At 55.0% G+C, this 14,205-nt stretch overlaps 4 protein-coding genes across 6 annotated transcripts; all 4 read right to left on the bottom strand.

The window, feature by feature from the left end:
• Positions 1–332: 332 nt before the first annotated feature.
• On the bottom strand, positions 333–1,809 carry LOC311176577 (protein S100-A6). 2 transcript variants are annotated; one of them, XM_084242228.1, is made up of 3 exons: positions 1,801–1,809; positions 897–1,055; positions 333–553 (listed from the first exon to the last, which is right to left on the bottom strand). In XM_084242228.1, exons 2-3 carry the CDS (start codon positions 1,032–1,034, stop codon positions 419–421), a joined length of 273 nt encoding a protein of 90 aa, XP_084098354.1. In that variant the 5' UTR covers positions 1,035–1,055; positions 1,801–1,809; the 3' UTR covers positions 333–418. The 2 variants fall into 2 exon arrangements, with proteins under 2 accessions (XP_084098354.1, XP_084098353.1); XM_084242227.1 differs by lacking the exon at positions 1,801–1,809 and adding an exon at positions 1,632–1,663.
• Positions 1,810–2,999: 1,190 nt separating this feature from the next.
• Positions 3,000–4,916, bottom strand: S100A5 (S100 calcium binding protein A5; the record flags this gene model as incomplete). Of its 2 annotated transcripts, none has more annotated exons than XM_084241928.1 (2): positions 3,000–3,143; positions 4,779–4,916. In XM_084241928.1, the coding sequence occupies 2 exons, from the start codon at positions 4,914–4,916 to the stop codon at positions 3,000–3,002; spliced, it is 282 nt and encodes a 93-aa protein (XP_084098054.1). The 2 variants fall into 2 exon arrangements, with proteins under 2 accessions (XP_084098054.1, XP_084098055.1); XM_084241929.1 differs by having other exon boundaries at positions 3,000–3,140.
• Positions 4,917–9,260: 4,344 nt separating this feature from the next.
• On the bottom strand, positions 9,261–10,284 carry S100A4 (S100 calcium binding protein A4; the record flags this gene model as incomplete). The annotated part of the gene is made up of 2 exons (XM_084243772.1): positions 9,261–9,425; positions 10,144–10,284. The coding sequence occupies 2 exons, from the start codon at positions 10,282–10,284 to the stop codon at positions 9,261–9,263; spliced, it is 306 nt and encodes a 101-aa protein (XP_084099898.1).
• A 3,083-nt stretch (positions 10,285–13,367) lies between these two features.
• On the bottom strand, positions 13,368–14,203 carry S100A3 (S100 calcium binding protein A3; the record flags this gene model as incomplete). The annotated part of the gene is made up of 2 exons (XM_084243074.1): positions 13,368–13,532; positions 14,063–14,203. The coding sequence occupies 2 exons, from the start codon at positions 14,201–14,203 to the stop codon at positions 13,368–13,370; spliced, it is 306 nt and encodes a 101-aa protein (XP_084099200.1).
• Positions 14,204–14,205: the final 2 nt, after the last annotated feature.

The raw sequence follows: 14,205 nt of genomic DNA, 5'->3' as shown, positions 1-14,205 counted from the left end.
GACCCCTTCTGGCCTATCCCCTCTCACTGTACCCATAACAAAGCATGCCTTTGGGGATTCTGCTGGAACTATCTCTGCTCTGTTGCAGACCCTCCACAGCCTGACTCTGCGTCATTTCCTTCTCGAAGCCCTTCCCAGAGTCTTCTCTACAGGGGACCCCTTGAGCCTTCCCTTAAGGTAGCATAGTCCAGAGGGACATCTTTTGCAATTAACATCCAAGCACTGTAGGAGTCCCTTAGTTACCCTCCAAGGTGACCATAAGCAAACCTGACATGGGTTCAGCTCCAAGCAGAGGAGGAAACAGAAATCACTAGGAAGCCAGGACACAGAAGTAGGTTTAACCAAAAAAAAAAAATTTTATTGTACATTTATCCACCACTGGATTTGACTCAGACAGGCCAACTTTCCCAATGTATTTTCAGCCCTTGAGGACGTCATTGTAGATCATAGCCAAGGCCCCCAGGAAGGTGACGTATTCCTGGAAATTCACCACCTGGTCCTTGTTCCGGTCCAGGTCATCCATCAGCTTTGCAATTTCAGCGTCTTGCAGCTTCTAAGGAGTAGCATGGGAATCCTGACTCAGAGGAGAGAGACTCCTGGCCCCTGCCAGGCAGCCCTCTCACCTAGACACTTGGCTGTGTGCTCACTTGTCACTTGTGTGCTCACAAGGCCACTGGGGGCTCACTTTGCTCTACTTCTCTACTCCTGCTCCTTCACCCAGGGGGAGTGACCTCAAGGCTGAGAGTGTCCCCAGCCCCGCAGGAGAGGGGACTGTGGGCTCAGAGGGGCCTGTGGACCAGAGCCCAAGTATGTGGATAAATGTGAGTCGGATGCACCTGGTTCCTCCCCAATCCTGCAAGAAATGGGAATATGGGGGGGGGGGGCAGCTCACTCACCGCACCAATGGTGAGCTCCTTCTGGATGAGCTCCTTCAGCTCCTTCTTGTTCAGGGTATTCTTGTCACCCTCCTTGCCAGAATATTTGTGAAAGATGGCCACCAAGAGGCCGATGGCCTGGTCCAGGGGGCTTGCCATAGCTGAGGGCTGGGCTAGGAGCTGGGGGCAGAGAGGCCGGTCAGTGGACAGCTTGTCCTGCCCACTCACCCAGACTCCCTATGAGTACCTGCCTGAGCCCTGGGCATAGACAGGCAGGCTGGGCCTTGGAGGGGAAGGAGAAGGCAGACTGCAGCCAAGAGATCAGCAGCCTTAGGGGTACCAGAGGAAAGGAGGAAGGTGATTCAAGGAGCAAATAGAGCCACACCTGAGAACTGTCCCCCAGGGGTTCAGGAGAAGTTAGGGAGTAGAGAGGTGATGAGATGGAGGCTGCTCACCCAGTCCTACACACACACGGCCTCACAGAGCCACACACTGCAGCACTGACACACCCAGGACACACCCTCCTGCACCCCAGAAGAGCACACTCTGGGGAGTCACCCAGATCAGATGCCTTAGCCCGGAGCCAGCCTGGCGCAACCCGACGGCTACCGACTCCCTGCCGGCCCTGGAGCGCCACAGACACTGCCCGGGTCCCGAACCAGGCGACCGGCACCGCCCACCAGGCACACTAGGGCGGCGGGGAGGGCTGCCCCTGAGCTAACCCAAGGGAGCCGAAGCTACCTGAGCAGCACTCACCGCGAGGCAGCAGCGAGGAGCCGAGGAAGCGGTCGAAGGGTTGGGCTCTGTTGCCAACGGGCCGCCCTTATAGCTGCCAAGGTCCAGGAGGCGGCTAGCGGAGCACCCGGCCCTCCCGCCCACGGCCCGCCCAGTGCCCCACCCTGGGCCCCTGCTTTACACAACTTACACTCCGCGCCCCCCTCAACTTTCCACGCCTCCAGCCCGGGGGTTGTTCCAAGTTCCAGCGGGTGGGGTGGGGGCACCTAGCGGAGGCTACTGCAAGCCAGTGATGGCGAGCGCCCCCTGATGCCCAGAGCTCAGTGCGCCCACCGTCGCGGCTCGTGACTCGGCGGAGGAGGTGCAGGATGGCACGGTCACTCGCTGGTTTTTTCCGTAGTCATCTGAGTGCCAGGGCAGCATCAGGGTGTGAGTACGTGTTTGTATGTGTCTAGAAGAGTGTCCCCCCTCCCCCCAGAGGGTGTTCAGGGTCAGCACTACATGGGGGGAGGGGAGAGGCTGAAAGGTCTACAGGATATTATTGACGGGACCTGTGGAACACCCCTTCTCCGGAATAAAGAGATCCGGCCTCACCGCTTCTCCTCCCCCCCTGCCTGGAATTCCAGCCTCTGAGCCTCGTGCCCATTACGGAGCACAGAGCCTGCGCCAGGCCCTGCCAGCAAGCTCTTCGCTCTCTGCGCGCTGGTGGGAAGATTTTTCTCCTCTCCTCTCCTCTCCTGAGAGGAGGAGGTGGGGAGAGAAGAAAGCACTGGACCCCAGAGATGGCTGAGATGGGTTAGGGCTTGCAGCTGAGGCGAAATGGAGAGGAGAGGGCTGTGTGGATGGCAGGCTTTCCTTTCTCCCCAGTGTTACCAGGGTGCCCTCCCGGGAGCCCGTGACAAGTCAGATTGGCTTGCTTACCCGGCCCTTGGGAACCACACCCAGCAGCCCCTAGTGTCCTCACGCTCAAACCACTTTCCCCATTAGCTTTCTCTGCAGCTTTGCAGCTTCCTGGGAGACAAGCAAAAAGCTGGTCCAACTTCCCTTTTTCCAGAAGGGCAAAACTAAATCAAGCTAAACACACTGACAGTCACACTGAAGGACAATAGGTGGGTTGAGAGCCCAAGATCCTAACACCCACTCAAGGAGAGCTCTACCATGGCCCACCGCACCTCCACCCCCAGCTAAGGTGGGCAAGACACAATCACGACCAGCCTCCCCACACCTGGAGTGGAAAATCTTTATTTCCTCCACAGGAAGGAAAGGCTAAAGCAGGGGCCATATAGGCGGGAGAGGCAGGCAAGGGACCCAGGAGGGCTTGTAAGAGAAGTTGCTGAGGTGGGGGTGATGGGGTTGACAGGGGCTGGCGGGCCAGCAGAGGAGACCAGGTCATTTGTTGTCCTCCAGGAAGAAGTCGTTGTAGGCCATGCACAGTGTGGTCAGGAATATCGAGTACTCCTTGAAGTCAATCTCCTGGTCGCTGTTTTTGTCCAGGCTTTTCATCAGGTCATCGATGTTGCTCTCTTTCACCTTCTGCCCAGGCCAAGTGGAGGGACAGCTCAGTGACCCTCAGCCCCTGCCCCCCACCCCAGTGCACAGTGCCCCACCCCCACCCCCCATTCCTGGGAAGGGAGCCTCAGGGAGATCCCTTGCTGAGTCAGCAACATTCTGAGCTTCTCCACTCTCCCCTCCCTCCCCAAGACAAAGACCTGGCACCTAGCAGGGGCCCAGTGACCCAACTCCACAGTCTAAATAAATTGCAGTAGAAAGGCTGGTCCAGCCTTCCTTCCCCTCAACACTCTCCACCATCCAAAGAAATAATATCTAGATCTTCACTGCACCTATTAGAAACAAAGGGCTTACTCAATGCATGGCACTGGTGTGACCAAGTCTCTGGCTTATTCTGTCTCCCTAGGGGGAGATGAGTACTGACCGTCACACCGCCACTCTCCAGGAGCACATTCAACTGTCCCCATCCCTGCTGGGACACTCACAAGACAACTGTGTGCTCGGCACCCAGTGGTACTTTCTGAACTTCTACTATCCCACCCCCGCTCCACCAAGAGGATGGAGAAAGGCCCGAGGAGGAACAAGAAGAAAATCTAGACAGATCCCACCTTCCCCTCATCACTGCATTCAGCCCCAGGTTTTCCACAGGAGACAGGACATCAGGACATACAGAGAAGGAAACAGCCTCTGTGCATGCTCTTTGTGCCCAGTCTGAGCTCAGGGCCTTGGCCCTCCTGTAGCTAACCCCTGCCAGAACCAAGGCCCCTCCCTCCACCCTCATTAATGGAGGATACAGTGAGGGTGAGGCCAGCAGGAAGGCCAGAGGATGGGCTTGGTAACAGCTGTTGTGGCCCCTGCCCACAGGGGCCCACTCAGGGCTTCTCCTTGGGGAATCTCACCAGGATTTAGGATGTGACAGGAAAGCCCCCAGGAAAAGGGAAGAGCAATTCACTGGCTCTCAATACACCCACTCCCTAGCTGGGTGTCCTTGGACAAGTTATGTAACATATGACTTGACTTTTTTTTAACTGTAAAAATAATGCAATGACTACCTCTTAGGCCCTCTCTGTCGGCCTCTCCCCTCCCACCACCTCCATCTGGTAAGAATCAGTTCTGTCTCCTTCCAACCCTGTGGTCACAAACTAACAGAAACATCCTTTTGGTTCCTGGGTCAGCACCAGCTGAAAGCCCTGGAGGTGCCAGGCACAGAGGAGGATGGGGAGGGAGGCGTGACCTGGTCCCCCTGGCTCCCCGCATCCCCTATGATCCTCATACAGGCTCTGCCACTGTTGCTTGAGCAGAGCCCTTTCTCTACCAAGGGTTCTGTAAACCCTCTGGGCTGTACTCCACCCTCCTGACCCGCCCTCCCTCCTTCCCAGTGAAACCAAACCCATCCCCTAGCACAGAGGCCTAGACTTTTGCCAGCCCAAGATGTCCACCTTGCGTCTCTCTCTGTACCCATGGGCTGTCCTGCTTCTGGCTGAGACTCCATTACCAGAGAGCAGGTGAGTGTCCCCCCAGCCTGGGACTCTGTGGAAGCTGGAACTGCTCCAGACTGTGGTATCTTGGTTCCCGTGTTTCCTCTTTTTTCACTCCCCACCCCCAGCTTGGTGTACACAAGGAGCGACTTTGGGATTCAGGGAGGGAACAGGCACCTACTTCAGCAAGACACAGCTCATTCTTGATCAGCTCCTTTAGTTCCTTCCTACTCAGGGTCAGTTTGCTGCCCTCTCTCCCAGAGTATTTGTGGAAAGTAGTGACCATGGTGGTCAGGGCCTTCTCCAGAGGAGTCTCCATGGAGATGTGCAGCCTGGAGGGAGAGGTAAGGCCACATTCCTGGGGAAGCCAGGTCTTCTTCCCCCCATCATGAGCCTACCTCCAAGTTCCCCCCCCCCCCCCAAGAGATTAGAGACCAGAATCCATGATGAGATCAAAACCTACCAACTGGTGGACCCAAGTGTGTCAGGACAGGCAGCAATGAGACTCAGGGAAAACTTGGAAGAGCCAAGCATGAGACTGACAGTCTCCAAAGGAGGAGATTGCTTTGCCCTGCTTGGTTATTGAAAAGGGGGCAACATGACCTCCTGCAATTATTTTGGCAGTTGGTGAAGCTGATAAAAGGTCAGGACTTTCTCTCTGCCCCATCCAGCTTGAGCCCTGGATTTTCACAAGCTGTCCTTAACCTTTTCGCTCTCCTTTGCCCAGGAGCCCGAATCAAATCACCTATAATCGGGGAGTGTCCCATTAGAGACATGGAGGACAGGGCAAAGAGAGTCCAGGGGTTAGAAAGGGCTGGGGCTGAAACTGGGAGATAAGATCTCAACAGGAAACTGGGGAGATATGATTGGACTTGTCCAGCTGGTCTGCAGTGTTCAGAGCAGAGATCAACACATGCAGACTGGCCACAAGGCAGCAAGGAGGTGGGCTTTTTACATCACTAGAATCTTTCTGAGACCTGGGCCCAGAGGTTGTGTTTGAACGAGAGCCTCGAGTCCATCAGCACAGTGCACCTCCCTCCCCACCCCCCAAGGAAAGAGGGAGCTGGAGCTCCTATGACTCAGTCTCAAAAGCCACTTCCCCCTTAGGGAGGAAAGACGCAACACCCAAGGAACTTGGGGGCTGCAAATAAATCTACGTAGGCCTGATTGAGGACAAAGCTGTTGCCTTTCACCAGCAGCCCAAACCCCACTCCTATCATTCATCTCCCACCACCCAAAACCTCAGCCTCTCGCCCTCCAGGGGACTCATCCAGGACACAGTGGAAGGCAAAGGGTCCAGGCAGGAGTATCCTGGCTGCTTCTGATACCCTCTTCCAACCCTAGCACCACTTTTGGGGAAACTCCGATGGCCACACTTCCAAATACCGTGCCCTCTCCTTTCTGAGCACCTGCCCACTCGTCAAGCCCAGCCTTCCTTCCTCTTTAGTGGAAGTCACCACAACACATCACCCTCTGGCCTCGTTGTCCAGCTTGTCCCACCATACAGATGAGCAGGGAGGTCTGAGGAAGGACTCACCGAGGAAGAAGCAAGCCAAAGAAGCTGCACAGCAGAAACAGTCTCCCTCCCACTGCTCCGTGCCTTTATTCCCTCGCTCCAGTCCCCAGGAAACCAGGGGAGAGAAACGGCCAATGAGAAGGGGCCAGGGACTCCAGGAGGCCTAGGTCAGAGCCCCCTGGGACTAGCCGGGGAGGAAGCCCCTCTGCATCTCACCTTCCTTGCTTCCAAGTGGAGGGAGTAAGGATATGCAGAGTCAACCATGGTACACACACTATCAGTCCTGAAAGCTTTCTTTTCTCCACCAAAAATCAGAACTCACAATAATAATGGACAACAGACTGGGGGGTGTGGGAGAAGTCTAGCTGCCCTGGGAGGAAGACCCAGGAGGTGTGGACCTAACACAGTCTCTCTCCACACTCTAGACGATTCTCCACAGTGGGGTCTCCCACCCACACATACATTGGGATGGGAGTCAGTGGGGGAAGATGTTCCCCGCCAAGGACAGGGCCAAGGTCACCAGCTAATATAAGGGTTTGGTTTTTGTTTACTCACCAGGCAATCAATTTATTATAAAAGGATATAATTCAGAAACAGCCAGATAAGGAAAATATGGGGAAAGGGTATGGAACTTCCATGCCCTCTGGAAGGTATCACTTTCCCCAAGCCTCCCCAAAGTTTTTAAAGGGCCTTTACATAAATGCTTTCTTCTAAACCTCTCTCATCTTCATGGGAAAGAATTGTCAGACTCCTAGAATGGAGGGCTGAGAATCAAGGGTTGGAGAGGGAATCCAAGGAAGGGTAAGGCTGAGTGATGGGGTACAGATTGTGGATTGGGAGGTGCAGGTTTGGGGTGTGGCAATGAATGGGGTAAGAGTTAGCAAGAGCAGCCTCTATCCCAGAGACTACGATCTTGTTCTCCCACCACCAGTCCAAGTGTGAAAACAGACCCGAGTGAGGGGCTTAGCACCTATGGCTGCAGAACCCACAAGCCCTGCCTGGGTGCTCCCTGCTCCCCCCCACCCCAACTCTACTCACCCCCAGCTGGCAAGACTGGAGAGGCAGCAGGGACTGGTCACTAAGCAACGGGAGTTTCCGAAGTGGAGAGTGATGCGGTAGTGATGCAGGAGGAGGCTCAGGGGAAGGCTCTCCCAAGGAAGATGGGGGATGGGGGGGTTGGCAAACTTTTTCCTGAACCAAAATTCAACCCAAGTCTCTATAGTCACATCTGAGGGAACATCTGAGTCACCTACCCCATCCCCTGTAACTTGGGAGGAAAAACACTGAGATGAGAAGGAAAGGGGCCACGTGAAAAGTCAAAGTGTCTTCCTGCCTCTGGATCTCATCTGTGCTCACCTCCTCCTTACAGGTCTCCATACATTCGATATGGCCTGGAGGTGCAGCCTCAATTCCACCTGAAAGTCATGCTAGAGGCCCTCCCTGGTGGCGCAAGGGGTTGAGTCTTAGCACTATGAAGTTATCTGCGGCCACTGCAGCATGAATTCAATCCCTGGCTGGCCAAGGAGCTACCCACATGGCGCACCAGACCTCTCCTGTCTCGCCTGCTGCTCCCCTCAGCAGTGTATTTCAGTGGATCTGCCTGTTCTATTCCTCACTCTCTAGTGAATCCTCTCACCTTCCTGCACCTCTGGCCAAACCTCAGTTCTTATATGCATAAATAAATAAATCTTTAAAGAAAGCTAGATAGATACATATATACATACATACACTGGGGGGTAGGAGAACTCAACCATTTCTCATATTCTGTGTTTGCAATTTTCCTTCCACCATCTCCTTCACTCCCAGCCTCCCCACCCCTCATTGTCCTCCTATCCCTTCTGAGCGCGATTCCTGAGGTCCCTTCTGAGCACGATTCCTGACTGAGATCAGAGACCAGGCAATATTCTGGGACAGAGAAGGACAATATTCTTTTTTATTTTTTTTTAGTAGAAGAACTGGGGTGTAGGCCATAGATGAGGGGGGTGAGAGGATTCACCAGAGACAGAGTGGGGAGCAGAACAAGCAGACTGACTGTAATACACTGCTGAGGGGAGCTGCGGGTGAGACAGGAGAGGTCTGCTGCGCCACATGGGTCCCTGGTCAGGATCGAACTCAGGTCATAGAGGTGATAGTGCTGAGATTAACCTGTAGGCCACCGGGGAGACCCAGGACAATATTCTGATGTTGTTGCCAATAGCCTGGTCTCCTACTCATCCTACTTATCAGCACATGGCTGGGAAGGATTCCTGTTCCCAAGAGTCTGAAGCCTATGTGCTGGGATGCGGTAGCAGAATAGGGACTGGGCTGTGAGTTTGGGACTGAGCCCTCTCCCCATCCTACTCTGGCCTCTCTATTGCCTCCCGTGACTCAGCTCTTCCCCTCGCCAGGGTGCCAAACTCCATTCCAGACCCCAACCAGGAGCAGATGTGACCTTCAGTCCCATCCCAGCCTCAGTGAGAGATCCCACCAGGGGCAAGGTGGGAGAGGTGGGAGGGGTGAGGATGCTGGCCGAGTGCCCACAGCTGGGGCATTCCAAGCTTCTGGGGGTCCTTTTCTCAATCTTTGGCTCCATCCGACGACTACTCTATGTGTGTGCACACACTCTCTCAGCACCCATACCCCTCCCCCACCTTCACTAGTCTGCCCACCCCAAAACTGCTGCTCAACTCCCAGCACTCCCCACCCCAACCCCCAACATATCCCTCTGCCCCCGCCCCTCACTCCAGTCTCATAGCTTTTAAAAATCTTTATTGAACTTCCTCAGCATCATGTACATGTCTGGAGGAGGCAGGATGAGGCACTGTGTCCACCCCTAACAGGGGAAACACCAGCTGGCAGGCCCCCCACCCACATCTGAGGAGACTTCATTTTTTTATAAGATTTATTTATTTATGCATATAAGAACTGGGGTGCAGGCCAGAGGTGTGGGGGGTGAGAGGATTCAACAGGGACAGAGTGGGGAGCAGAACAGGCAGATCTACTGAAACACACTGCTGAAGGTCTCAGCGGGCAAGACAGGAGAGGTCTGCTGCACCATGTGGGTCACCTCCCTGGCTGGGGATCAAACTCATGCTGCAGTAGCTGCAGATAGCGTCATAGTGCTGTGTCTTTAACCCTTGCACTACCGGGGAGGCCCCTGAGGACCCTTCATTTTTTCCGGGGTTGCTTATCCGGGCAGCCTTCAAAGAACTCATTGCACATCATGGCGATGCAGGACAGGAAAACAGTGTACTCCTGGAAGTCCACCTCATTGTCCTTATTGCTGTCCAGGTTGCTCATCAGCTTCTGGAATGCAGCTTCATCCGTCCTTTTCTAGAAGGAAGAGACTACAGGTAGAAACAGAAAGGGAGTGGGCAGAGCAAGACTCAACAGGTTGGAGTGCAGGAAGGGGCAGCCACACCTCAGGGGCCCAGCCTCACAACGCCAACCCTCAGTGCTAAACCAGGGCAAGAGGGTTACCCCTCGAATGAGGTCTGAAAAACTGGTGCAACTGGAAAAGGGGACTTCTGCTTCTCCCTCCAGGGTGGTTTAAAAATCCTATTAGCCTGTGATCATGAGAGCACTATCTAAACTGCGTAAAGTTTGATATGTATGGAAGCTGCGTGTGATTATTCAGGGGAAGTCTACAGGCAGGCAAGTGTCTTCACATCCACAAACCAAATGGAAACTCAAAAATTCATGTATTGGTGAAGGGAGAGCAAAAGGTAGGTCCATCATGGCTCGCAGATCTCAGCTTTGTAGGGTCACCACCTGGAGAATACTTAGCCTATCTCCCTTCCGTTAGGTAGTGCCAAGCACCTGGCGGTATCTAGGCCGGATCCTACCTGTTCATGCTCAGCCTTCTTTCCGCTGGGCTGCAGGAGGGGAGTGGCAGCTGCTCACTGTTTCCACCCAGGCACCAAAACAAGTTCTCTACCCCACTGGCTCACTCAGGGATAGATGCCAGCTGGAGCTGCGCTCTACAAAAAGACAGTGCCTCCCAGGCCTTGCCCTCCTCCATGGGGAATGCCAATAGGCAGCAGCCACTCACCCCCAAGAAGCTGGGCAGCTCCCGGGTCAGCAGCTCCTTTAGCTCTGATTTGTTGAGCTTGAACTTGTCACCCTCCTTGCCCGAGTACTTGTGAAAGGTGGACACCATCACATCCAGAGCCTTCTCCAAGGGGCACGTCATGGTGGTGCTGTGGTTCTGGGGGCAGGGTCACAGAGCCGTCCTTATCTTCCTCAGCCCCAGCTATGCATTCAGAATTCCCTCCCATCCCCCAGGGAGCACTTGGTGAGACTGCCCCGCCACTGCCACCCACCATAGAAGGACCTGGAGAGAGGGGCCCAGCTTCTGGCAGGAGAATGTGCATGGCAGGAAATGGTGCTTTAAGCAGCTAACTTTGCAGGGCTCTGGATTTCAGGCTGCACCATCTGGGGGCCTCCTTCTGGCCCATACTCTACAGCAGTGCTTTTCCATCCCTTACTGAGTCCATTCACCCCGCAAACTCTGCCCACGCCAGCCCCGCCCTGGCCCATTCTTCTCCCTCCCAGCACTGGGCGAGGTTGCTGGAGGCCTGCCAGGGGCCTGCAGCGGAAAAAAACAGAGGCCTAATGCCTAGCATAGGGAGGGGCAGGATGAGGTGGCAGAGATGCAGGGGGTGGGGCAGGGCTGTGCAGGGAGGCCAAGCTCCCTGGGGCAAGAAACTGTTGGGAGCAGGACAGAGGCTCATAGGCCCAGGCAAAAGCCCAAGGTCTCTACCTTCACTTTGCTTCCTACACCTGAGTGTGCAACAGGTTTGCAAACACAAGGCAACATGCATGCCCACGGTCACGTGCACACCAGCGCATACTACAGCCACAGCACACACAAGCCCCACACCGCCCAGACATATGCACAGCCAGCTGCCCACATCTTTCCTTTTTTCTTTCTTGCACACACATGCATATACATTCATGAACACACATCCCACCCCAAAGCCTCCGCATTCAAATCTCACATCTGGACCCATTTAGCACATCTGACACCCGCCAACCTCCCTTTCTCCCGATGGAGCCTGACACCCCTTATATGCTAGTCAGGCGGCCACAACTCACCACGCCAAGAGAGGAAGCGCTGAGCACAGGACTGCGAGAAAGAATGGGGAAAGCCTGCTGTCTGACCTATTTATACCCTGGCCGGGCCCTGCCCATGGCAGGGGACGGGGGAGTACAGACAGCCCTCCCGTGCAGGCCAACGTGCTAAGCGCCACAGCCCCCTCCACCAGGCCAGCCCACTAACCCAGCCTCTGGCACCCAACAGGCACAGAGCAGAACCCCGGGGGACAAAGGCAGTGACCTCAGTGGGATGGCAACCCCAGTGGGCATCGTTTAGTGTTATAGGACTGGAGGAAGAGGTCTGGGACTGGAGGTCAGGAAAGAAGTGGTCCCACCTGGCACCTGAGAAAGGGAATCCTCAGGTGGTGGGTGGGAAATTACCCTGACTACCCGGAACAAAAGGAGGTGAACCCCAAGCTCAAGCTGTCCTTCTCCCCTCCCCAAAGAGCTCTCTGCCATGCTGAATGAGGCCCACGACATGAGCTGGTGTCTGGGGGGAAGAACAGGCTGATGCCCAAAGGAGGATGCTGGGACCATCCAACGTGTCAGTAGAGAGGAGTCCTGGGTGCAATAATGATGCAGTGGGGTGTGGAGTCAGGCAAGGGAGGGTGCTCTGTAATGGATGGAGAGGGCGTGGGGAGGAGAGGGGTTTAGAGTTGGGGGGTCAGGAGAGGGGCTTAGAGTGATGATTGGGAATGTAGAATGCAGGTGGGGATGAAGACTAGAGGTGAAATAACCCAAAATGGGGCATGCAGGGGTCAGAGTTCACCTCTCAGGGTAGGGTGTGAACCCAGGGATTTGGTGAGGGTCAGAGGTGGGGGGTGGGGGGTGGGGGGTGGGGGGGGCGCGGGGAGAGGGCCTAAGGCCCACAGGTGGTTGTGGTTCCAGGGCTGGGGTCTGCCTCAAGGGATCCTCTTGCCCTTCCTATACAGGGGAACTTTCCCTGGCAGGGAGAAAACAGCTAAGACACCCTAATCCTATTAGTGCTGCTCTCTGGGCGCCCACAGTCCTGGGCAGGGAATAAGGCCACCCGGCCCCCACAGCGCCACCCTCCTCAGAACACCCTATCGGAGGTTTGAGCTCCCTCCCTAGGGAACCTCAAGCTGCCCTCTCCCCCTCCTTGACAGCCCAGAAGAGCTTCTCCCTAACAGACCCCAGAGAGAGAAAGAAAGAGGAAGAACTCCCCAGCCCCCCTGCACCTTGTCCTTGTGTTGCCCACCCCCTCCCTCTGGACTCTTTTAATTTTCTAATTTCTTTTTTTTTAATTTTTTAATTAATTTATTTGTTTTACTTCATTCTTCATTTTTGTACAACTATGCTTTCTCATCTTGGCTATAGTCCCTGTGAAATTCCCACCACCAATTCACCCGTGTACCATCACCATAGTCCCTTGTGCTCTTCCCACCCCTGTTTTGATCCTACTCCCTTCTGCCCCCACTGCAGAAGGTCTCTGGTTTATAGTTGCCTGTTGATTTTGATTTTTACTTTACTATAATTGCTTTTTTTTTTTGCTTGATGCCTTATTTGGATCCTCTACATTCCTCCTGTAAGTGAAACCATCCAGTATTTTTCTTTTTCTTTCTGGCTTATTTCACTGAGCATGACCCTTCCAGCTCCATCCATGTTGCTGCAAATGGCATGAGTTTATCTTTCTTGATGGCTGAGTAATTCCATTGTGTCCCTCTGGACTCGTGAAAACATCTCATCTCAGCAGAGTCTGAAACTGCCCCCCCCCCCACCCCTCACCTCTTGTCCTCTAGCAGAAAAGACCAGAAAAGAAAGAGCCCTCAGCCTCTGTCCCAGGGCCCACGTGTCCTCTCAGAAGAACCAGACAAGAGTGACAGCAGCTCTTTATTAGATGTTAAGTCGACCCTTTCCATCAGTCTTCTTGCACAAGCACCACCTTGACAGCTTCAGAGCAGATCCCGCCTCTGCCTACCCGGCCACAGGCCGCACCAGAGGCAACAGCGGGCTGCCCCACACCAGCCGTGATCCCAGGCACAGTCCCGGCACATCGCTAGTCTCACAGGTCAAACGGGTTACTCTATCAGGGGCAAACCTGGGAGGTTCCAGGTGGAGAGGGGCAGGAGAGAGGGGAGGGAGGAGAGGGTGACAGCCCACCTCAGGGCCAAGCTGGAGCAGGTCCCCAGCAGGCCCCTGACAGAGCTCTGGAAGAGGCTACTCGGAGCAGGGGGGCTCCCGGGGGCAGTTCTTGAAGTACTCATGGCAATAGGTGCACAGGCAGGCCAGTGAGCGCACGTACTCCATAAAGTCCACCTGGCAATCCTTGTTGGTGTCCAGGACACTCATGAATTTATTGTAGTCACACTCTCGAAATTCCGTCTGTGCGGGGAGGGAAACAGATTGAGGAGGTAGAACAGCCTGGAGTGCACACACATACATGCTTGTGCTCACACAAGCACACACCACACCTCTACCTGCATGTACATGTGTGCAGCCTCGAGCCCTCCTCGATGGCCCCACCATCCCAACACACATCTGTCTGGGGGCCAACCTCAGTTACCTCTTCCAGCAACTCAGCCCTGTCAATCCCTCCCAAGTCCTGAGACCCTTTCTGAGGATCTGCTGTGTGCTACTGAGTGCCTACTCTGTGCAGGCATTCTTCACAGTCTCCCATTCAGTCCTCCCACCGGCCCTGCAAAGCAGCAGGTGCCATGGTGGTCATTCCACCTTACAACTGAGAGAACCGAGACTCCTGCCACATTGGCCACTCCCTGGCTTTCCCTCCCCACAGCCTAGCTATCACCCCTCTTGCTGTCCCCTGCTCTTGTGTCTCCAGGTCTCCCCTTGCAGAATCCAAGCCATGCCTCCCCAAGGACAGGGGTGGGAGGGGAAGGTGCCCAGGTGCTCACCGGGGTGAAGGTAGGCAGCTCCTTCTGTAGCAGCTCCTTGAGCTCTGCCTGGCAGAGCTTGTGCTCATCCCCGCCGCGCATGGCATATTCCTGGAAGGTAGTCACAATGGCGGCCACCGCCTGCTCCAAGGGCCTGACCATCC

Source organism: Talpa europaea (genome assembly GCF_964194135.1).
Source record: "Talpa europaea genome assembly, chromosome: 9".
Classification (NCBI taxonomy): Eukaryota; Metazoa; Chordata; class Mammalia; order Eulipotyphla; family Talpidae; genus Talpa; species Talpa europaea.
Note: the sequence above shows the minus strand (reverse complement) of the source record. Positions and strands in the feature narration are given on the sequence as shown.